At 39.6% G+C, this 24907-nt stretch overlaps 1 protein-coding gene across 2 annotated transcripts in view; it reads right to left on the reverse strand.

The window, feature by feature from the left end:
- Nucleotides 1–5338: 5338 nt before the first annotated feature.
- The window catches only part of SCAF11 (SR-related CTD associated factor 11), a 45099-nt gene continuing 25530 nt past the window's right edge, over nucleotides 5339–24907 (reverse strand). The window contains exons 5-15 of one of the 2 annotated variants that reach the window (XM_030447556.1): nucleotides 23229–23326; nucleotides 22169–22236; nucleotides 21491–21546; nucleotides 19030–19136; nucleotides 18044–18133; nucleotides 16716–16822; nucleotides 12077–14596; nucleotides 9743–10086; nucleotides 6972–7190; nucleotides 6435–6554; nucleotides 5339–6087 (exon numbers count right to left, since the gene is read on the reverse strand). In XM_030447556.1, coding sequence (XP_030303416.1) covers nucleotides 5959–6087; nucleotides 6435–6554; nucleotides 6972–7190; nucleotides 9743–10086; nucleotides 12077–14596; nucleotides 16716–16822; nucleotides 18044–18133; nucleotides 19030–19136; nucleotides 21491–21546; nucleotides 22169–22236; nucleotides 23229–23326 — 3858 coding nt within the window. In that variant the 3' untranslated portion in view covers nucleotides 5339–5958. The remainder of the gene's footprint in view (nucleotides 6088–6434; nucleotides 6555–6971; nucleotides 7191–9742; nucleotides 10087–12076; nucleotides 14597–16715; nucleotides 16823–18043; nucleotides 18134–19029; nucleotides 19137–21490; nucleotides 21547–22168; nucleotides 22237–23228; nucleotides 23327–24907) is intronic. The other variant, XM_030447559.1, reaches the window with a different exon arrangement.

Consider the following 24907-nt stretch of genomic DNA (forward strand, 5'->3'; position numbering starts at 1 on the left):
GCTGCCCTGGTTCCAGTCCCTGCCCCCTCTCTAACCAAGGCTGAGCAGCTGTGAGAAGCTGGATGTGCCTCTGCCAGTAATGTGTTCAAGAAAGGGGAAACAAAACTGAAAAAATGTAGGACCTGCAGAGCAGAGGATGAAGTGAGAGAGCAATGCCAGAGAAAAGACACCAGGGTCAGTGCAGGAGGGGGAAAGGTGCCTGGGAAGAGATTTCCCTTCAGCCCATGGCGAGATGGGAGCTGTGCCCCTGCAGCTCATGGAGGAGCGTGATGGAGCAGTCCTTAAAGGACCAGGTGGGTTAAATGTGGATTTGTAGCCCCTGAAGTGTCACAGGTGGGCAGACATGGAGTCGCAGCTTGTTCAGGATTTCAGAGAGGGGCAGATGTGGCTCTGCAGCCACGGAGGACCCCATGTCAGAGGAGGTGACTGCTCCCGCAGCAGCCGTGACTCTGTGTGCAGCCCAGGCTGGAGCAGTTCCTGAGGGACTGCACCTCCTGGGAGGGACTCATGTCGGAGGGGTTCCTGAAGGACTCTCCCATCAGAGGGACCCCGCGTTGGAGTGGGGGAAAAGTGTGAGGAGTCCTCCTCCTGAGGAGGAAGGAGCGGCAGAAACACCGCATGGGGAACTGACCCTGAACTCCGGGACTGGGAACAGTGGAGGGGTCGGGGGGAGGTATTAAGATCTGGCCACCTTTTCTCTTTCACCAGTAGATTAAATTAGCTTTTCCTCCCCAAGTTGAGTCAGTCTGGTTTTGGGCTGTTACTTTAATTGGGGAATGCAAACCTCCCTGTCCTTGTCTCCCTCCCTGAGCTTTGGGGTGGATTTTCTCCTCCCCTCCTTTCCACTCCACAGTGGGGGTGGTGGTTGGGGAACAAGCGGAGGCCTGGTTGGTACCGGCTGGACCTGAACTGTGACAAATTCCCTCTAGAACACCCTGGGACCATGGGGTGTGCTGAAAGGCTGTGGAAATCCAGTTCCTTGTGCCCTCTCTGGTTTGACCATGTGGCTGCAGAGCCGCCCTGTGTCAGTGAGGGAGATAGGGGCTGAGCCCCTGGGGGAGGAGGGGTCCCACCCCCTCGAGTTGGTTGTTTAATCCCTCGGGTTTTGGGGATGCTGAGGTTATGCAGCAAAGCCGTGTGCATGGCAGAGGGAGCAGCAGCTCCCGCGTGTATTGGCATCAGTCAGGAGCAGATCTTGTGCCTCCGAGAGAGGCACATTTGTCAGAGAGAATGTCCTGGAGTTTGTCAGTCTGATTCAGTCATTTAAATACCAAGTACCATGCAGTGGTAAATAATGATGGCTGAGCAAGCCGAGTGTGTGCTGAGCCTTTTCTCCTGGGTGCTGTTTAATAACACGTTTCCTTTTGACTCTGTCTGTGCCCCGGGGCTTCATCGTTGTGGGCAGTACCGGGGTCCCTGGGCCTCCCCCTCAATATTTGTAAAAGGCTCTGGAATTTACAACTCTGACTTTCAGGAGTTGTTGGCCTCTTTAAAGCTCATCTACCATTGCACCAAGGGATCTAGGAATCCCTGGCTATTTTTGATTGATGCTCTACATAAAACCAGTGGTTGTAGATTTAATTTCTGCAACACTTCAGGACTAATTATATGACAACCTGCTGCCAAAATTCCTCGGGTTTGGCTCCTGCAGTAATTTTTCTGTGTTGGATTCCACTCTGGAATGTTTATTGTGGATAATGAGCATCTACTGTGTTGCTGCAATCCCCTTGTGTATTTATTGCACAAATGGTCTGAGAGAATGAAGATGAGGTTGAGAGCTTGTTGGTGCTGAGTGTCTCTGGGAGTTGTCACTCACTGATACTGGAACCATAGGAGTCACGTTTAAGTCCAGTTCCCTATTCCTGTGATGTTCCCTATTCCTGTGATGTTCCCTATTCCTTCTCACAGCTTCATCTCTTTTTATGCAAGTAGTTACCTATGCTTTTAGGGCTTTGTTTTTTTTTTAAATCTCTAGGTTAGTAATTTTTAAAAGATCTTCAGATGCTCCATATTTTGATGATGCTGCCTCTAGTAAGTACTCTTTAATCACTGAGACTGATTAATTTGCATTATTGTCTTTCCTATTCCCTCTTGAGTAATGTGATACTTAAAAATAATGAAAAAAGGTTGCCAACACAGTTTCATAACCATAATTCCAGAGGTGTTACATCTGCCTTTTGGAATCAATGTATTGTTTTAAATGCTCGTGCGTTATGATGCTTGAGATATGGCTTTTGGGGGAAAAAAACAAACCCAAGCCCTATTTCTGGCAGTAAACTCTGGCACAGTGATCTCTACAGCAAACTCAAGATTTTAAGGCACTGCTTGCAGAGGCAGGATCAAAAATTTAAAAAGGCTTTAGCTTCACAAACCAGACTGGTTGATGAGCACTTGCTCATCAAAAATTTCAAGTCCTAACTAATGAGCTCCCCTGTCCCTGCTGCTGTCTGTCCTCACAGCCCTTTCCTTTTTTTGTTTGGGCCTGCTCATGCTCACCACTGAGTCTGTCTGGGTGGTGCTGACACAGCTCAGCTCAAAAACACCATCCCCTTCCTCCCACCACTTTGTATGACAGGGTATTTGCCCTTTGAGGAGACCCTGCAGATGGTCCTCATGACAGCCTGGCTGTCACCACCCAACCAAACCAACCCACAACCCCTTAGGATTTCCCCAAGGAGGCAGCCAGACACCTTGAAGGACACCGGGCTCTTGTGCTGCCTCTCAGTGGGGTTAATCCTAGGCAGTACAGGGATGCCTGGAATGCAGCTCCCAAGGAAGGTGCTCATTTCCCAAAGGGACACTGGAGTGAAGCCCTCCCTCTGTTTTGGTGGTTCCTCTGTGGAAGACGTGACCCACTTGGCTCCAATCCTGCTCCCTGCAGCAGGCCAGGAAAGAGCAGAGGGAATCTGCAGCACACAGAGAGCCACAGCTCTGAGAGACCAAACCCTGGCACCCCCCTGCTGCACCCTGCCCCGTGAAGGGACATTTTGCCATGGGATTTGTTTCCCTTCAGCTGGGAGCAGCTGGGGACAGGATAAGCTGTAGAGGGGGAGCCCAAACAACACAAGAACAAGGTTCAATATCTATACATACAGAAGGGACAGCACTTAAGTTGCTTTCTGAATTAAACCACCTGAGCCAATAATTATTTAAGAGCAAACACAAGACTACCACCAGCTTTAGTGAAAAGAATTTATTAGAAACTGTTAAGCACTACACAAAACTAGTTTTTAGATTTTTTTTTTTTTTTCAGTAGACAGCACTCCAAGCCTTATGCTACAAACATCATACTGTGGGCTTTGGACAGCCACTGTGCTCCTAAGGTAGATCTTTAGGATGAGACATTAAAGCAGCACGAGAGCACAGTGAGACAGTGGAAGGAGTGCAAGGAAAACCCTTTTGATGTGTGCAAGCTCCCAGGAGGTACCAGGTTCTGCAATCCTTCTCCTCAAGGCCATTTGGACTGAATATATTACAGCACCCCTGGAGGCACCATCAGGGCCCAGTGTCCCCATCGCTTTGCCTTCAGTGCTAGTGCAGGTTGGGACTCTCAGTACAAGGAGTTTCAATAAATAGAAATACAGCTTTCATACTATTTCAACAAAAACATGGCTACAAAGTTAAGGTAGGTGCCTTCTTGGGCAGTTGCAGCAACAAGAGAGACCTGATAACTTTTTGGGAAATATAGGAATCATCTACATATTAAGGCAATGCATTTTTATTTTTTAATTTGACATATAAACTGCAATGAACTGCATATATTCTGATAAGTCCTAAAGTATTTCATTGTAAAAAATAACATTACTGAGCATGTGCAACTCTACCTGCTGTTCTTTCCTATGTTTTGAAATACAGTGGAGCATCACTACAGCCACTGCCCCAACAACGTGGCAGCAAGTGACACTTGCTGGAATCTTCCAGCCAGGAGCTGCAAAACAAAACATTAATGACTCCCTCCCCTCTCCCAGTTTAAATCCCCCATTATTCCTTCCCACCCAATTTCCACCTCTCCTCTAAAAGGGAAAAAACCAAGCCACCACCAAAGATTTATCTGGCTCCTGAAAGGGTTTTTATAGCAAGGCTCAACTGTATAGATAAAAAGATACAAAAAGCCATTAAAATCCAAGTATCCAGAGAAGAAGGTAATAAAAAATAAGAACGCATGGCGTGATAAACCAGGATAGACATAGCAATTTGCTACAACATTCTTCAAAAGTGCTAACCAATTTTAGCTTAAAATAGTCCAAGAAATCATACAAACTGCTACCACAGTGTAAAACTGAGCATTATGAAAAACCTGAAAACCTGGCTTGACTGTAGAAAATGTACTCTATGTTTCTAATTTACAAAGTATCTTTATTTAGGCACACAAAGATAAATATAGTCAAATGCTTCGTTAAGTCTACAAAAAGTTCTAGTTAAAAGGATCAACCACTGTGACAAACATCACATTTTTTAATAACCTACATCTCTACCTACTGTCTGGTGTGTGTACAGGGCTGTAAATCCTTTATTTATTCCTCAGGCTTCTGCAAAAGTTACTTACAGGGTAAGACTTCTTTCTGCCACGAAAAGTTCATTTGGGAACCACTGGCTAGAGAGAGCATTTTTCAGAAAACACAACTGATCCTTTCTGTCAAAATGCTTCATTTATGCTTGTGAGCCCAGAGAGCTCAGACTGGAGCAGAAGCCAGGCTGAGCCCCCTCCAAAGGCTGCTACTGCACAGCAGGAGCACTGAAATATGAGGTGCTGTCTTAAAGGAACAAAAATTTCTGTCTCAGAGTAAAACTCCTCTCCACACCAGTCTGGAAAGATCCCAAGCTATTCTGTCCAGGAGTGTAGTGATCAGTTTCAGCAACACTCCCTGCTGCTTCCTCAGCAAAGCTGATTTTACCTTAGGTGTGAGCATTCCCCCAGCCCCTTCACTGCCCCCACCTCTGCTTTTAAAATGCTTGTGGTACCTTCTGGGAACCTCTCTACCTGAAAGTGCCCAGGGAAGCAGAGAAGCTGCAAGTGACTTCAGACTCTAATGATACAGGTCTGGTGATCCATGGTCTTAACTAGCAAAGAGAAGTATTATGCAGTGAATTTTACACAACTCTTGGTCTCTGATCAACTGGGCATCCAGTAACCAACTCCTGCTTTCTTGAAGAATAAACTGGTTTGTGCTTCTGAACATCCAGCTCTAGCCTGCTAATGACCTACAACCTAAGAGCAGGGTTAGACATGAACTGAGCTTGTCAGTGTGAGGTGACTTTTAGGGCTTTCAGCACCTAAAAACTACTCAACTTCATCCCCCTATCTTGAAACAAATTGAAAAACGTCACAAACAAAACCAAGCAGCATAATTTTTATTTGGTGTTACGACAGACACGCAGCACCCATGGCTTTGGACACTGCATTTTACTGTTCATGATTTTTCTCTTTAAAATCTAAACAGTTCTTCTGTTCAGACAACTCCATGTGCTTTTTTATATACACACTGTGACCCCTGCATTCAGCCTGTCCAGTTAACACTTGCAATACTTATCAAGGAAATACACTATTTCATCTTTGCTGATATTAGGAAGAAATCAAAAGAAAAAAAAATTACTTTAATCTGACCGATTACATGTACTGTACATACCTGTTCCAAAACCAATGTACTCAAACTTCTAATTTAATGAACTCTGTTATTCAAGTCAAAATGCTGTACATCTAAGTATCCACACAATAGTACATTCCTAATGATTCTTCTTTACATCTTTATTTTTTCTTAGACATCTGTTTTTAAAGAGGAATAAAGAAGTTGCCCTGCAGATTTCTATTTCTTTAGAACAAAACATTATATACTACACATTGAAAAATAATTTTATCAAAACCAGATTCAAATCACTGTCATGTACAATTTTCAGTTAATGGTTCATGTTGAAATTGCACTTTGCAGATACAATAAGATTAAAAACTGAAAACATGTTCTATTTCCTTTCACAGGAGACTGCCTCTTCAGGATTTTTCTTCCGTGAATGTTTGTATTTGTCTACATATGCTCTGACCAGATTTGCCACTTTTGCAGAATTAACTTCTCCACTCTTGCTATGACAAACCTACAACAGTTTCAAGGAAAAAAAAAAAAAGAAGTAGTTTGGGGTTGATTAGGTTCCATATTATTTATTTTCCCAACACGCCAGGTTTCTCTATCCCAGGCAGGACAACTATGGAAACTCCACACACTTCCCAAATTCCCATTCAACTCTTTCACACAATAAATAAATCAGTTATGTTCCGGGAAGAGCTAAGGAAGCTCTCATGGATGGAAAAACATGAAGGTATCTCTGCTTTTCCTCTTTCCCCTTCCCAGAAAGTACCAGTTGTTCCCACAAGATGAGGAAATTCCCCCCAAGCCCCACCCTCAATGGAAATGGCTGCATTTTTGATTACTACATCAACTTACTTTATCTACGGCTTTCCGCACGATTTCTTTGTATTCTTCCTTAGTGATGTCTTTATTTTGGTAGAAAGGTTTAATAGCCAGTTTGACCTCTTGTGCTGCTTTTTCTTGAATTAACAATTTCTGATGAAAAAAACGAAGTTGTGTTATTCTTCACTGCCTGCCTTATCAGTCAGATTAAATCTTAAGACTAGAAAATCACGCTCCCCTCACTTCTTTCAGCTCCCAGGAGAGCTGTCTGTGCTTTACAAAGGACAGAACACTGTCCCACAGCAATAAAATAACACTTCCAATAGTGCTGCTTTAAACAAGGCTGCCTTAAAAAGAGCTTGCTAGCTTATGTCCTACAGCTGCCACCAAAATATCCCGTTCATGATGGTATCAAGTATACTACAAAGAAGGGGTACTGTCAGTTTGCTCCTTTTTAGTATATCAAAATTTGTGCAGTTATATAAAAATATATGTTGTGTGTATATACATAAATATATAAAGCAGTGTATAAAAAAAATATATAAATATACTCTTGAGCTTTGAACTTGCCTGGTCCTTCTTCGAGCTGTCTGCACTGGCTTCCACTGTTACATTTGCTTTGTTCTCTCCCAGTTTTACAGCTGCATTGGAGCTCTTGATGTGAGTGGATGATGTTGCATTACCCGAACTTGGTCCCTGCACTGTTCCCACACTTCCCAGGGCTGCTGTCGGAGCAGGCAAGGCTGGAGCACTCATGTTATTATTTACATGAGCAGCATTTGGAATACCCTGTTTTGAAAAGTTATCAGTAGTTAATACATAACCCTTCAGTAAGTCAAATGTGCCTTCCTACAAGTCTCAGCAGCTGCAGAAAGAGCACAAATCCTACATGCTTTGGTTTATTTAGCTGATGTCCACATCATCCCTTATTCTGGAAGGTACACACATTACATCACATCTACTCAGATGTGAAAAAAAAAAAAAAAGCTTGAAAAGCAAAAGCAACCTTCATGTCATCACTGTGGTTGCTAAACACTTGCTCTGCCTCCCATGATAAAGCAAATAAAGTATCCTGCAAACAGGCACAGAGAAAGGGTGTTAGAACACAGGGAAGGAGGCTTATAGCTGCAGAACCTTCCTAATTATCACAGAGGTGTACAGGAAGCCCTGTTTTGTAAATCAGATCAACTTTAAAAAAACAAAACCAAAAAAACCAGGACCTAAACATACATAGAAAAAACGTTATATTAAAACACACTTGCTTCCTGCATCATAGTAACGCTGCTTTGAAAGCATTAATTTTCATATCTGTTATCAGCTAGAAGCTGTGAATGCATTACAAGTGTAAAGACCCCCACACCTCTGCCAGAGGTGAAATGCTGTCTGAAGCACCAGAATCTGTTCTTCAGGAGAAGCCATTTTCTGTACATTTCCAAACACCAACAAAAGACCACAGGCACTGCTGATACTTTGGAATCAAGAAATTTAGTGCTCAGACCTCAGATAGAGGTCAGATTTTGATTTTTAAGCAAAAGCCAAATACACATTCCCTCAATATGCTTCCAGCAGGATACCCTAAACACTATTCTGTTGCAGGTAATCACCATTACTTATTGCACATCTGTATTTATCCAGATGGAAAACAATGAAACAGGAATTTAAGGCCCTAGGAAAAGACACTGATGCTGAGGCTGTTGTTACCAGCATGCCAACACTCGCTTTATCTTCCTTTCAACAGGAAGGACAGGTCAGTTCCTGCAGTATTCAGTAATTTCTACTGTGCTGCCACCAAGGACTTGTTCATTGAAAGCTCCAAGAAAAAGCCACAGCAGCTCCAGAGAGGAAGCTCCAGAGAACCATTCAGGTTCATGGACACCATTCCACAAAAGCAGCTGAGAGCAAGAGATGTGACAGAGGCTCTACTAACAAATAACTGTATTTTGGAACAATACACAATCTTTAGAGAAGATATTTATTGCTACACTGGATACTGCACTTCACAGAGCTATGCAGCTCAAGTTCTGAATTCTTACATTTTTAGAGGTCAAACCTACTGAATGTCCAATTGGGAAAATATTTTAATTAGATGGCAGGCACTAATCAAATCAACAAGCAATTTACCAGCATTTTAGTTCCAAAAGTGCCTTACAGTTTTAGCTTGCAGAGTATTAAAGTATTTCATATGGCCTGCAACCCCACTGTACTTAACTTCTTTTGTTCTAAGTTAATGAATACAAACTGCAGCTGGAAGTGGAACGAATGTAGGTCATTTATCAGTTTGCTCCAAATCTTTATACAGGTGATGCATGAAAAGAGGGACAGAAATCATTGTTCTAGAACGTCAGTTTTTCAACCTAGAATGCATTTTAGAAACAGAAAGCATTTCAGGTTAGAGCAGGCAGCCTGCAACAAAAGAAAAGCACGAACCTCAGTGAAACCCTGGAGAGCCCTTTTATACATCTCAGATGCAGGGCTACATCTCCTTGCAGGAAGATGCACACATTCTCCTGGAAGTTGTTCTTACTCCTTTCCCTCATATAAAAGCTCTTCATGTCAACAGCTGGCTACAGGAGGAGCTCACACACACGAAGTCTGTGTCTTATGATAGCTTGAAAGGCTCAAAAAGATGGTCTGACCTGCCTCAAGCAGAGTCTTTTTGAAACTGGAGAAATGAAGGGGGAGTCAGGTCTCAAACAGGGCATGCAAAAGCAGGAGAACTGGGCAAGACAGGGAAAGCAAAACACAGCAAAGAAAGCTTGGAAATTATTAATAAAAAGGCCCAAAGGATTAAACAGAGTAGAAAATAGGGGGGGAAGCTGCTGAGAAAGTGATAGCTGGAGAATGAAAGTGAGGGACAAATGGGTGCCAAGGAGTATATGATTATTTTCCTCTGCTGATACATCTCATGGGTAAGAACTGCAACAAATAGGTTGAGGTCACTCCCTACATGCTGCTGAAAGGAGATTCAAACATTTCTTAAAACTTAAAAAAAAATAAATCAGGTTTTGAAGGGGAAAACTGTTCTCAAAATGGGGCACTTCAAAACCAAAAAGTTAATGGACAGCATTGCTCAAGTTTTTCAGTGCTCCATTACCAGCTGGAACACCTCATTACAAAAAAAATCCAGTTGTGGTGTTGTGCATTAATATTTATAAGCTACAGTGCCAAAACAATCCCTACCCTCTTGGGTACTACCACTTAAAATTTGGTGTGGAGTAGAAGACGACAGGCAAGAGAGAAAGAAACTGCAAGTATAAATTTATCACGTTTATGGTGCTCAGTATAAGAAACCCTTAGCTGATATCAGTTCAATCCTGCCCTTGGCTTCTGATAAAGCATACCTGCAATTGTTTTCCATCTTGCTGTGAAGCAATGTAGCTGACTTGTTGAGATGGTGGGGGTGGAGGTGGAGGCGGAGGTAATCCCTGAGATAAGTTTGTGGGGGCAGCTACCTGCATGAGGGGCACTCCAGTGGGGAGATGCATGGGCATTGGAGGGGGGATGCTGAAGGGATTTCGTGGCATATTCATCATGGGAGGATGGACACCCACTGGATACGGAAAGATATTCATAGGTTGGTGCTGTGCATTCACTTGTGGCATTGCATTCATTTGTTGCTGCATCATATTTATTGGTAACTGAGAACCATCACTTTGCTGGTTGCCTTGGTCTTTGAGGTTTGCATCTATCAAAAGAAAATACAGACAGTATTTATAGCAAATCCATAGTTTATAAAGCAAGAGTGGAGCCAGGTGTCTGAACTCTTCAAGAAGTATCAAAAAGCTTTGTATCATCAGAATATTTTAAAGGTATTGCATTAGATTATTATACAACATTTGTCACAGAGCCAAATACCAGTTTCAGACTTTTAAAACTCAGTTAATATGGTAGCCTGAATTTTGAATTTCTATTTTCTTTGTTTGCTCCCACACAGTTATGTGCTAACCAATTATTTCATCACACTGAAACAGTTCTTCTTCCCCAAAGAGCAGGAAGACAACTTATCCAGCTTCTGCAATTGCAGGCTAGTCAGATATTAACATACATGCAATGTGCTACTCCCCTTTGCCTGATTCACACACATTGGCTGGAGCCTTTTTGGCTAACTACAGAAACACTCTGCTAGAGTTTTCTTCACTGAATAATAAATCACCCTCAACCAAATTCAAAGCTGGATTTTGTAGTCAGAAAAGAGTTTTTCAAAATCTCTGTAATGGTACAACTGGTAGAAAAAAAAAACCAAACACAACCTCTTGGAATGGCACTTAAAAATTACTTTACTCTCTTACTGTCTTCATCAGAAGCCAAAAGGTTAAAGTCTAGATAAAAGCAGTAAACCTCACAGAAGTCAAGAAATTAGTCCTGAGAAACAGTTGATGGGTTATAAAGGATGAAACAGTTGATGGGTTATAATGGATGCCCTTCCCTCAGAATCCCATCCTTGAGGAACCCTGTAACTTAATTCACAGGGACAGGGATTGAAGCCCTTAACTTCACCCCATATCAACTTAAAAAAAATAATGGTATAACAGAATCACTGAGATCGGAAGAGTTCCTAATCAAGACCATCTAGCCCACCACTACACCCAGCTCAAGCAGGGCCAGCAAAAGCAGGTTGCCTAAGACTATTTTACCCACAACCATGTCATGATGGGAACAGTCCCTTTTTTACTGTTTTGAGAGATCACTGCACTATTCCGAGACGAAATCATGTTTCAAAAGTGAATATAACAGTGTGATTGTTCCTGAACTATGTGAAATGAAGTCTGCAAATCACACTGCATTTTAAATTAAAAGTTTGATAAATTTTGCCTGCAGCAGACTGAAAGATGACAAATTTGCCTCAAAATCAAGAGGCCACTGACACACTTGTCTCTGAAAAGGAGGAGAAGATTGCTGGCATACAGGATGGAAATGGATAAAAATGAAAGACAAAACAAGATGACAGTGGGAAAAGTGCAAGTGTGATTGCCTTCACAACTGGATTTTAGTTTTTAAATACAATTCACATCTGTCGTTTCCTCTAGAGCATTAATTATCCATGGATGACTTTTTAGCTATTCAGAATCCAGTCTCATCCACAGTTAACTCACTTTCTAGCACACAGTTTACTTCTGTCAGGACAGTTACTTTTCAGAAAATAATACAAAAATACCAGATTTTTATAGAGGCTTTAGAGGCATTTTAATGCTGAAGTACAGTAAAAATACTGGGTTTGCATTCATAAATCTCCAAAGACATTTTTCACCATCTAAAGAGGAGCTTATTTAGAGATAAACATCAACATAATGATCTACTGTGTGGGTCTGCACAGACCAATACAGATCTCCATGAAAAAATTACTGGTTTTAAAAGTGGTGTAGATGCTAAAACTAACCATGAAGAGGATAAGCTTTCTTCTTCATTCAAATTAATTTACTTAAGTAGCACTCTTCAGATGCATAGTCTTTAAATTACGGTGAACCTAAAGCAAAACCAAAAAGCCACCAAACCCCCACCAAAACAGAAGAAATCCCTGAACTCCACACCTGTAAGCCTCCATATTACAAAAATACTACAGATTCACCCCCAATTATTTTGAAGAATGAATCAACTTGAGATAGGTAAACGTGACTAGGATTTAACTCAGCTACTGCAACTGTGACTGAGCTTTTATATTTCAAAACCATGAATACCTTGTTCAGGTGCCTCCTCTTCTTGTCTCATTCCCCATCCGGACTGTGGGCTTGGTGAACTGCGTCCTCTTCTTGAATAATAATTCTGTACATCAGCAGGCAAAGTCTTTCTTACAGCCCAGCTGGATGCAGATGTCCACCCTGATCTGTCAGCAGGAGTATCAAAAGAATAATCTTGTTCATTCTTGCGCTTGTAAGGCTGATGCTCTGGGAACCTCGATGTTTCATTCCCAGAACCATCCGAATTCCCTGAGAAAGGTTTTCTATTTTGCCAGTGATTTTCACTCTGGTCTCCATACATGAAACCACCTCTTCCACGCCCACCTCGGCCACGCTGACCTCTTCCTCGATTTGGAAACCAACCTGAACCAAAGCTTTTATTCCAAGAGTGTCCTGAATTATCATACCTGGTGTCTTCCCAGTGCGGTTTCTCTCTCTCTCTGTTCCTGACTTCAGGAACTGAATTTATCCTTTCCATTACCCAGTCTGGACAATCATTCCTCCTCTTGTCTGCAGCACACTGATCGTAATTGTTTTTTTCTGTACTGTCCTTCTCTTTTTTAAGGCTTTCATTCTGTTTCTCTTGATCACTTCTTCTGTATCGATCATTTCCCCTGGGACTCCTCCAGCTGTCACTTGACCACCTCTCTTTCCACCTAGGTGAATGACTCTCCTTCTCATTTCTGGAGTATGAAGCAGCTTTATTCCTTGTCCTGGATCGTGATCTTGACCTGGATCGTGACCGTGACCTAGACCACCTCCTAGCTCTTCTTTCTCTGTCACGATCTCTCCTTTGACTGTCTCGATCACTGCTTCGAGATCTAGATTTTTGTCTTGGAGATGAATCCTTAGTTCTTGACCGAGAAGATGATCTCCTGCTTTCCCTGAAACTTTCCCTTTTGGGAGACTGAGGTGGTGTGTTTTTCTCATCTTTGAGCACGTCTCTCTTTGGAGACCGAGATAAGGACCTCCTTCCCTCCCTGACAGTTTCCTTCTTAGGTGATCGAGAGCTCCTGTCTCTGGTTATCTCCCTTTTAGGTGATGGGGACTGAGACTTCCTGCCCTCTCTCCTAGAAGGAGACCAAGTTGTTGATGGAGAGTGAAACCTAGACCTTCTAGTTCTAGTCTTCTTTTCTTTTTTGAGTTCAGACTGGCACTCTCCTTCTTGAGGAATAACTTCATCTTTTTTATCAGAAAGTCCTGAAACTGATGTACAGTTTACTACACCACACTGCAAGGAGCTGACTTCTCCTTGCTCTGTGTGTTCAACTGGTGGCAATTGCTCAATTGAAGGTTCATTCTGGTCACTGCAAAATGAGTCACAATCCATTGGTATCATTTCATTGTCATCCTCACCAAGATGTTTATGCTCAGCATTGACCCGAGGTGACCCTGAAGTCCTACCCTCTTCACTTTCTGGCACAGCATTGTCTCTTAAGGATTGTTCTGATGTACTGTCCATGGAAATGCTGTGTATTGATGTGTCTGGTTCTTCATCTTGAAGAGTTTTTAAGGTTTGAGTACTTGTATTTGCAGAGTCCACTAGTGTTGTTTCTTCAGCCTCAGAATTATCTATTTCTATGGCTTCTGAATGCTCGGGCAATTCACTCCTGGGGCTCTTTACTGGCTGATCTTTTCCCAAAGGTCCTGGATATTCCAACAGCTCATTTTCAGGACTAGCTATAGGCTGATCATTTTCTGTTGCAGTTTCTACCTTCTCCATCAATTCATTTTGAGGACTACACAATCTCTGGTCTACTTCTTCAAGAGTTGTATGATCACATACTTCATCTCTGGGAGTAGCTACTGTTTCCATTTGTTCACAAGTATTTTCACAGATTTCCTGATTCTCATGATCTACATTTTTTTCAGAAATACCTTTTACTTCTAATTCCTGACATTCTTCCCCTGACGTTTGTACTGGAGGTAATTCAATAGAAAAACTGATGTCTGCATTGTTTGAAGTGTCTTCATCTTTGTCACATTCTCCTGTAGTTTCCTCAGTTTCTGCATGTTCACTGCAGCTTTCCAACCCATTAGCAGATTCTGTTTCTGCATTAGTTTTCTGTGGAATGCCTGTGTTATTGCTTTCATTATCAGACTGCTGGTCTTTATCTAATGTTGGAATTGCTTCAGACTCGGCAATGTCATCGCCTTCCACTGAATCACTGGATGATTTTTTGGAACGTGCAGAACTTCTCAGTTTCTTTTTTGCCACAGGTGTTTGTTGTTTAGCTGCTCTTTTAGACTTTCGTTTTGGAGGAGCCTTCCCTGATTCTGAAGGAGATTTATTAAGAGATGGGTTGTTGCCATCAGAGGCACCACACGCAGAACTGCTTGACTGAGGTGATCTCTGAGATTGATCCAGAGTTTCATTTTTGTTGTTTCGTGCAGATCTTCTTCTAGGAGTAGTGTTAACAAATTTTCTTCTAGTTCCTCTAGTGCCAGATGAGCCAGAAGCTTGCTTTTTCTCTTCTCCTTCTTGGGCACATGAAACAGCATATCCTTTGCCTGGAGGTTCTAATCAAAACAGATTACATTGAAGTTTGATAATAAACATTTATCCAAACAGTTGAGAACATAAAATGACCACTTTAACAGATACCTGCAAATCATAAAATTTAAGATTTAGTATGAAATGCTGCCAAAACATTTCTTTTTCCTTCAGTGCAGACTTTTTCTTTAAAGAACAGTATCAGGCTAACAAAATAACAGGTTAGACATCTGAACACAAAGCTTAGAAGCAGCAATGGCAACATGTACAGTAACAGCATCCATCATGAAGCCACCATTGCTATTGCTGCTCAAAGACACTCAGCATTTAGGCTGTAAGAAAAGGAATTAACCATACAACATTGTTAGCACTTAGCAGTTCCTATCATTCAAAAATGCAAACAAAACCTCAAACAAAACCTTTGGCAGCAAAACCCCAGTACTACAGAAATGAAGCTCAATACTAGAGAAAGTAACATTTTTCAATATGACCAGTGAATGGATCATGAGGGAAAGAGTTGATTAGAAGCAGTAATACCAGCATACCTCCCTACAAAATCTCATTTCATACAGTAAACTCTTTCACAAGTTATAAGACAGACCTTGCACACTTCATGGCAAACTCTGCTGCTGCAAGGGCCTCAGGGTGCCTGCAGCACTTAAAAATCTGAATGAGTGCAAATTTTGGTGCAGCCTAGGGCACATAAAACCTGAAGTTACCAGAAGAGTGACCTTAAGTTGCAAACAGTAGGACAGGAGCTCTTGTGTGGATACTACATTAATCTATTTCCTGCTATCTATCTACAACTTAAAAGTCTTTGTAAGGAACACAAGGGTTATATTCACTGCAACTATTTGTTAAACAGATTACTTTACAATCAGATAGGAGTAAGACTAGAGTGTAACAGTGCAATAATTCTCTTTCTACTACTTTATTAGCAGAATCAAAACTGTCACTGCCTATTAAATGTAAACATATTATCTGATAACCTTAAAGGAGTAACTCTGCAAACATCTCACTAGCATTAAAAAAAGGGCTAAAGCAGAGTGCAAGACTGTAGTCGCCTTTAAATATACATTACATATAGTCACATTTACATATTTTTATTTCTGATGAGAAGAAAATGCTTTTTAAAAAATGCCTCTGGTGCATATTAACAAAGAAGCCTGTCTGTGTTAGTAGAAAGGTAAAGGAAAATCAAGACATAGGAGCTAGCATGTATACTCATTAATGCTACAAGTAGAAATGATTAAGCAACAGTTAAATTGCACAGCCAAACACCAGAGGCCTTAGGAAGCAACCTATCAATTTTTCACTGTGGAATGCAGAGGTGAAATAAGTACCTTTAACAAGAATGCAAAAAATGAATGAACAAAGAATCTTTCATCCTTTTACTACTTAACTCTTTCCAGCAGTTCACTGAACTGCCTCATATTTTTTCTAAGCTAACAGACCCCAACCTCTCCTATCTCTTTGCCTACTAGTTAAGTGAAAGTAGTATAATTTCCAGTTCAAAGAAAGTATAATCTATGGTCTTAAAAAACAACACTCCTTTGTTTTCACTTCTTTGAACCTGTGCAGCCTGTAAAAGAGAAACTTCATTCTTGCTGAATGTGGAGAAAGAGGCTGTGTTAAAGCAACTGGAGGAAGGTAATTCCTTGCATGACTTTGTCTTCTGCTAAATCCCTGACAGACCCTGAGCTGGAGCACCTTTGCAAGCTTTTGCCCTCTAGGGCTTGTTGGCACACAAAGAGATCCATGCACAGCACCGCTTCTTGACTTCTCTTTGTCAGGGAATAGGTTGTTCCTCCCACAACATAATGTACCATTGAAATACACCAAGCAACTCAAAATATGTCAACATCAGATTCATCCTTAACATTAGGAAAAGAGGTTGTAAGATGAAAGTGATGAAATTAGAAAAGGATTTAATCTTCAAATGTTCTCACTTTTGGGGTAGCTGACTCTTCTAACATTCTAATTTCAGAAATAAAAGAGCTGGTTTTGAAATAGTACTAAACTGCATCAAACCAGACTTCTTTCTCCTGTTAACTGTAACTATACATACTCTGCTTTGATTTCTGAGAATTGTACTGTAACAAAAATCCACGAGCTATAAATAAAACTTACAAAAAAAAAGTTTACCAAAGTTTTCGAGAGGTCTGATATTTGTTGGAAGCATCGTCCCTGTCAGCGTAGTAGAAGTGAAAAGAAAGGTCTCAGTTTCAGCTCCACAAGACATTAAAGGTATTCTGGAGAAGTAAAAGCATTAACATCAGTTGCATTGTGTGTTTGCAGCAAGTTTTGTGAACAATGCACAACATTACAATATTAGGAAACCACAACACTTGCAACCTAGTTAGAGAGAAAGGCAAAGCTGACAGAGAAAACTTTATTATTTAATTTCAGGCTTATATTAGGACTGATCTAGTAAAACATTTTGAACAAAGTATGTTATGTTAAAGCAATACAAAGTTGGCTTTTTTCAAAGCCAAACATAGAACTGTAACAGTTTACCCAATTTAGTAGGCTATACCATTACAAATAGAATTCTGAACACTGATTTAGTACTTCATCAGAAGAGTAGCCTTTTCTGCAGAAAAATGAGGAACAGTTTGCACAACAATTTAAGAAAAGCTTCTTTTTAATAATATAAAAAAGAAATGCAGACTTTTTCAGGCTGTCCCAGCAAACTTCAGATGAAAACTGAATTTAGTTAAAGTTCTACAAGTTTTAAGTTATCACTGAGTTGGACTAAAACTTTAAACAAGGCAGAGTGCATGTAAAAAACCCCCCAAACTTATTAAATTATTAAAATCTTAGGTGCAGCTTTCAATTTTTTACTTGCTCCTTTATCTTCAGACTGTTTTATGCCACAGAGACACATTGTGAAATTAATTTCCCAGACAGAAACAATTTCTTACTGTATAACTTTAAAATAATGGGTTTTATGCTTCTTTATATACATGAAAACACCCTTAAGTGTATGTTTTAACATAAACCTGCTCCCTGACAAAAACACTTCATGTTCTAGTTTTTTACCTCCTTCTAGATACATTTGTTTATAAACAATTACAGAAAGAAGTGAAACCCATGAAAGGGCAGCAACAAGGAGGGCAGAAATCAGGATCAGTTTGATGTTAAAGCAGAAGTAGTCTGATAGCACACTGAATACTATCTTCTAAGCAGAAAATAAACTTAAACTTGCATTTCTATGAAAAAGTGACTGCACTGCACAAGTCCTGGAGTTACTATGCTTGAGTATCAAAACCAGCATTAAGTTACACAGAAAAGAATCTGTTGACACAAAAGTGTCAGAAAGCATGCAGAAAACCCACAAAAATTTAGCAAGTTCCATCCAATTGCTACCTAGTTTTATGATCCAATGATATGCTATCTGAAGAGCAATCTAAATTAGTATAATTCTAGACCTGGAGTATGATGTTAAGATCCTACGAACACAAAACACATACCTTTCAACTCTAGCAAGTGCACTTGAACAGGACAATTCCAGTTCTTGTCTCTTATGCCTCATCACTGCATTGGCTTCTGTGAATTCTGTACTGGAATATAAATTTCACACAAAACGTTAAAAAAATTAACTTTGTACTATGACAATTTCATATTTCATTAATTACTTCTATCAGTGACTTTTAAAAACATTTAACTGTTTCAATAGCCATGAAGAAACTATGCATAGTCATTGTTTAGAAGGAAAAAGCAGTCAATAAATGTAACAGAATTCCTAAATAAATGAGGCAGAGAGAATGGTAAACGGGAGATGAAACATGTCTGCTGAGGAGTGGAAAGATGGAGAAACTGCATCCTTAACACATTAATACTGTTGCATGCATGGCAGAAAGGCTTCTTTTTTGTGATTTGCAGACTGTTGAAAACATACAGACACCATTTTATTATTAGGCCATATTATTCAAATAATGTTCTTCGAGACTGTTTTTATTTTAATTTTTTTACATCTCTTCTTCATTACTAGGCTCATAAAGCAAAATTGCTTCATGTATGCCTAAAGTGTTCCCATTGGAGTCAAGGAACAACAAAAAAGATTGTTTATGATACAAAACTGGTTATTTACTGTTTACTGTTCTGCTAACTGCTGTTGTAACAATAGCACTAGCATCCTCCTACCCACAGCTTCAATCAGCCAGGAGTTTAAATATGAGCTAAAAATAAAACTAACTAACTTGTATTAAATCAATAGGATTAAAAGCACACACTGAATTATTTTAATGCTGAACATATGACAGAGATTGGGGTGTGCCCTTAACAATACTCATTTTAAGATGTTTCTATTTCTCCTTTAACCGCCCTTCATCAATGAATATAAACCCACTCAAAAATATTTCAAGGCAGCATATACAGATAGAAGCAGAAGGAACTATAGGATCTACTATACAGTAAGCCCATTGGTTTATTATATCAAGCACTAATATATACTAACCAGTCATTTCTAGAGCTAAAAAAGGATTCTTCATTGCTACCACCGGCCGGAAGCGTGCTGAAGAAATTAGTTCTGAAGCACTCATTCCAGCAGGTCTGTCTGCTGGGCTACAAAAAAATTTATGAATTAAAGACATCCAAAATAAAATAATTAACATTAAATACATGAAGATGCACTGAAATTAAGTAATGTCAGCAAGACTTTAGCTCACAAAAAGCAGGAACTACAGTAGCTCCATAGTTTTATCCTGAGATTTGCAGTCACAGCAAACAAATTTTTTGTATTCAGTCTCCTAATTTTCAACACCTGCTCTTTGCAGATAAAACTTTGTATTTTCATTTTTTTAATATAGGCTTTCCACAGAAAAATCTTTAATGCTCCTTACAGAAATTATAAATAAATGAGCCTGATCTTTACTATTTCACAATTCCCATTTCTGCTGCCTAATGAACCAGGGTAAGCACAGAGCTAGCAGCTTCACATCCCTTCACTGCATGGTTTCAAAGTAACAAGAAAACCTAATGGAAGAAGCTGGGATTCTCCTTTGCCTTCAGGTAGGATTACAAAATTGAAGTCTGACTGGTGCATCAGTTCACTGGGCCCTACATAAAGGCACAATACTCTGAATCCACATCACAGTCCAACAAACACCACTTTCTGTTTCACCTGTTTAAGCCTACCCACCCGCTGCATGCCAGTGTCTTGCTTTTTGCCTTGTGTGCAGCAAACAGCTCAAACCTGCTGCTCTTCTAAGGGACTGGGTTGGCTGCAGGGTTAAAAAGCAGAATGATGGTCCAGACAATTCTCCCAGACTACCAGACTGACCCTTTTTTGCCATTTATATGCTATCACCTAACAGGTTAATGCCATCCGGAATCTGATTAAACCATTCCTGTTCATACTCCATGATTGGTGTTTTTAAATGGGAACTTATGGAGCCTGCCTGTAATTTCCTTTCAGAATGTATTTATTCTGATGAAAAATACATTTTGTAATTGGACATATATAAATATATCTCAAGTATGTGGTCATTATCCACACTCCATCAAACGTTGTCATGGAGAGCTGTTTTAATGGGAACATGCACTATTTCATTAATGATCAAAACATAAGTTTCTCCTAAAAATCTGTTGGCTTTTAAGTTTCATAAAGTTTTTAAAAATACTACCATTTTGAGCACCAATATTTCTCCCTCCACCTAAAAGAGGTATCCAGATGTTCCACAAATAGCCTCGTGAAGTGGTTCTTAGTAAATCAGTGCTTTCATTTCAAGCCTTCTAAATTCTGAGTGTTTATTTGATAATTGAGCCCTGTTCCTCCTCCTAAAGGTTTTTAATGTCTCTAACTTCTGTTTAAGCATTTTTAAATTTTTTTTCCCCAACAGATACCATTTGAGACATTAATGCTACTAAATAGTGCACAATAAATCAGTGAAACTAGACATGAAAGCATTTACCAAACCTGAAGTCATGCTGATCTCCCATCAAGCCCTATCCTTCCAATTCAACACCTGCTCAGTTCAATGAAAGGCACCTTTAACTTCATGTGGTAACAGAACCAAAATTTCTAAGTACCTGACTTAGAAGGGGAAGACCAGAGCTAAAGATATGCCTGAGAAATTGGGTATGTATCTATCAAATAAAAGTGACATCTTAGGCAACCAGCTACTGAAAAGATACCATATGTGCCCATATTCTACATGAAGTAAGGCAGGAGGCAGAACAGGGACTCGAAGACAGTTTTTCCTTCATGTTTTTAGCTTCATGTAAGAATGAATGATGGAAAACACTGACATTTACACTTTGGAATGAAATTTATGGCGTGAAATTTATGGACATTTCATCCAAATGAATTTACAGGTATAGCCATGAGTAAAAACTGATCCATGGCTCCAACTGAGCCATGATCAAACTTGTGATCCAGAGACAAAATATTATTGAAAGGAGGGAAGTAGAAATCAAAAACCAAAGTCTTTAAAATTCCTTATAAATTCTGCATAACATATGTCTATGTTACAGGCTAAAATTCATGAACTAAACAAGAAACCTAGAAACACAAACTTTCTTGGGAGTAATCTACCATAAAAAAAAAACAAAACAACTCGATAAAAACTATGATGTCCATGTCTTATTCATATAACACATCACTTTGATGACTACAGCTATGTTTTTTCATGAAAATAATTAAAAATGTCAATGATGGTAATTGGCAGGGTAGGGAGAGTATCTTCCAACATAACCTTTAAAGTGAATGAATATATTTGCCACCACAATACTAAGCTTGTTCTGAGAGAGAAGCTCATGTAACCTACTATCATATTCTCATTACTTCCTTCAAGACAGACAAAATTAAGTTTGGATCATACTAAAATGAACAAACAGAAAAATACACTTTTTTAAAACTATCCTTCTACTTAAAGTTTTCATGAAATCTTTACAAATGCTTCATTGTCAGAACCAACCTTGTTTATCTTCACAGACAAAGTTTTCTTATTTCCTTTGTCATGGAAAATATTACCTGTGTGGAGCAAGAAACAAAACTTTGATCTTAACTTCAGCGTATTAGTTTTCACTTGACTGTCAAAATCATTAATGTAATGAAATGTAAATGAAATGTAAATGAAAATGCACCTGAAGTGCATGTACAATGTTTACATACAAACTCAGTAAAATTAAAATACATGCACCTTCACAATATCAAGCAGTTTTCACATCTTCTGATATTTTTTTTTATTCCTAAGAACACATTTATTGAACAATACCTATTAAGCCTCTCAAAATGGCAGCCCCAAAATGCAGTTAAGTGCCTCTTGTGTCTGAGCTTGTGCAAAAAAGCTTCCTTTGAATAAAAGCAAGTCATTAGCTGGGCACCAAATCTCTGATGCAGCAAATGACTTTAGGCTGTAACCAAATCCATTTCACTTGTGACTGAAATGGAAGAGACAGGCTTTTCAGTAAAAGAAGAGCATACTGCAGTTTTGTTCTTTTAAGGTCCAAGCTTCTATTCCTTGGTATTTCATTATCATATGCAAATATAAGAAATAAAAAACCCAAACACATTGACTCCTCAAGAAATGGAATTCTAGACTTCCTTAAAAAAATACAGGAATTTAGCAAATAAAGGACAAATACCAACTTACTGTATTTTTTCTTCACAACTTTGCTTAATTTTGCTGCTAATGGCCCTCTGTCTGGACATAAAGCTTGTCTGCAAGATTAAAAAATATTCTGAAGTAATTTCTGGGTCTATTTAAGCTAACAGTACATACACTGAAACAAAATCACCTCCTATTTTAAGAAATTTTTATTTCGTGCACATAAATCAGGTTATGACTGCTATTAAAATCCAAACCTGCACCGTGTATACAATCTTCCATATATTAAAAGCCAGAGTACTTCAAAAAGCTTATAGATGGAAAAAGAAGAAAATCCATTTACACAACAAAAGTAAATACCCTGTATTAAATCTGAATGCCTAATTTTGCTTGATTTCATGGCAACACATGAAAGATGTTATAACCTGCTTGCCTAAATACTCCAAAGAATATAAATCAGAACAGTGAGGTGCAAACATCAATCTTTAGTTTCTAGCAAGAACCAAAAAAGGTAAATTACTCCCAGTTATGTTTCCCATAGTGAACTTTGCTTCCAAGTAAATCAAGACCTCTGTATATATCAAATACTCCACTGAATGCTGACTTTAGGTTATCACTATTTAGTGCAACTTGCCTGTGAAGTCCTGAACTTCCCGTTATACAATGCAGCAAACATAAAAAGATTAAGATTCTCCAAACAAGAACAGTATTTCCACAGTTCCCCCTCAAACTCAAAAAAATAAAATCAGCTCTTGACTACAACCACTAATGGTTATGATAACATGCAAGAAGGGGGATATCTGTTTAGATAATCAAGGAAAAATATCTATATTGCTAAAATATGATATATTGCTAAATCTTAATTCAAATTTGGCAGAATTGCTTGAAAAGTGCAACTTTTATAGAGCTCGGTGCAGAAAATATCTTATTTCTTGCTTGCTGTTTTAAATATTCAAGTGGGATTTTATATTGGTGATAAAGGTGACGGAAAACAGTTTTTTTAAAAATAAACTTTGAATTTTTTTCCAGGGTACACATTATAACAGTTGATTCTATTTACTTGGAATATTCCCATTAGAATGATGACATTATGTGGATGACCCACCTCACAAAGCTTCTCATCTTTTCATGGCTGTATTTTCCCTTATTGCAGGCACAGTTTTCCTCCTCTTCCTTCTTCCTTCGCTGCTTTTTAACCTGAACCTGTATTGAAAAGCAAAGTCACTCCAATCTAGAATCTCAATATATATGGGCAGACTCTCAAGGTCTAGAGAAAATAAGCTCAAATAGAAGGACCCAAAAATATTTCCAATCACAACTTCTTTAAATCTCACTGTTTGCAGATTTGAACCTTTAAAAATTTGTTTTTCATAAATGGAAAAGGAAAAATAAACATCTCAATATGTATATTGTCTATGACCAGACCAAAAATCCCTGGAATATTCAGACTGCCATAGCAAGTATCTCAGTGTATACACTATCTTATCACAGAATCACAGAATGGCTGCTGGAATAGAATCATCTTCCATGAAGAATTTGGAAGCTAAATTATTCTAAAGTTGGTTGATTTGAATACACAAGGTTCAGCTTGGGAAAACAATTAACTACCACTCAGTTTCAAATGCTTCCTCATAATTAAAAACCTCCACATTTTCCCCTAGAGTAAAATAAAGTATGGATTTTTTTTCCCCCCCACTCTAAGAAAGCAAGGAAATGTTGATTACTTACTATGAAGTTCCTTAAATGGCTACATAACAGTTGTTTGCAATAGACATTCTTTCTTTCCTCATTCTAGAACCTTACCTTCGTATTTTCTCACTATTATCATAAGTTGGGCTCACACTATCTTCAGAATATATGTGGTTGCTTGCACTGTCCCCACCTTCACCACTGATATTCTCTGTTTTGGTTACTATAATTTCATTTAGCATGGCCAGCAGGTTGAGGGAAGTGATTCTCCCCCTCTATTTCAGGCTCACAAGACTCCATGTGGAATACTGTGTCCAGTTCTGGAGCCCCCAGAAACAGGAAAGAGGGCCCCAAAGTTCACAGGGTTGGAGCACCTCTCCGATGGAGACAAGCTGAGAGAGTTGGGGTTGTTCAGTGTTATGTCAAGGGGCCTATATGAAAGCTGGGGGGGGACTTTTTATAAGGGTATATAGTGATAGGACAAGGGGTAATGGTTTTGAGCTGGAAGAGGGCAGACTGAGGTTAGACATGAGAAAGAAACTCTTTCCTGTGAGGGTGGTGAGACACAGGAACAGGTTGCTCAAGGAAGCTGTGGCTTCCCCCACCCTGGAAGTGTTCAAGGCCAGGTTGGATGGGGCTTTGAGCAGCCTGGTCTGGTGGGAGGTGTCCCTGCTCATGCTGGGAGGTTGGAACAGGATGATCTTTAAGGTCCCTTTCAACCAAAACCATTCTGTGATTGCATGCTACACAACTCCTTCAGCTATTAGCATTCTAATTATGAATATCACAAAGGGAAAGTTACCAATGTCCTGACAGTGACCCTGCTAATCCTGACCACCATGGCAGCATTTCTTGTTATGCTGCACTTCTGCTCCAGTGGCTCCTTTTCAGAGCAGGATCCTTGCTCTCTGCCCACATGCTTACACTGCAGTTATTCAAAGAACCTCTCAACCTATATTTTGATACAGCCTTTACGCTTTCCCAAATGAAAACTTCAGTTTATCTTCTTTCACCTGCTTCCTTAATTCTTTAGACATAAATAAGATTAAAAATGCTGGCATGGTTTTCTAGGAGAAGGAAGCATCTGCAGCTTTC

The sequence above is a fragment of the Calypte anna genome, chromosome 1 (genome assembly GCF_003957555.1).
Source record: "Calypte anna isolate BGI_N300 chromosome 1, bCalAnn1_v1.p, whole genome shotgun sequence".
In the NCBI taxonomy this organism is placed as follows: Eukaryota; Metazoa; Chordata; class Aves; order Apodiformes; family Trochilidae; genus Calypte; species Calypte anna.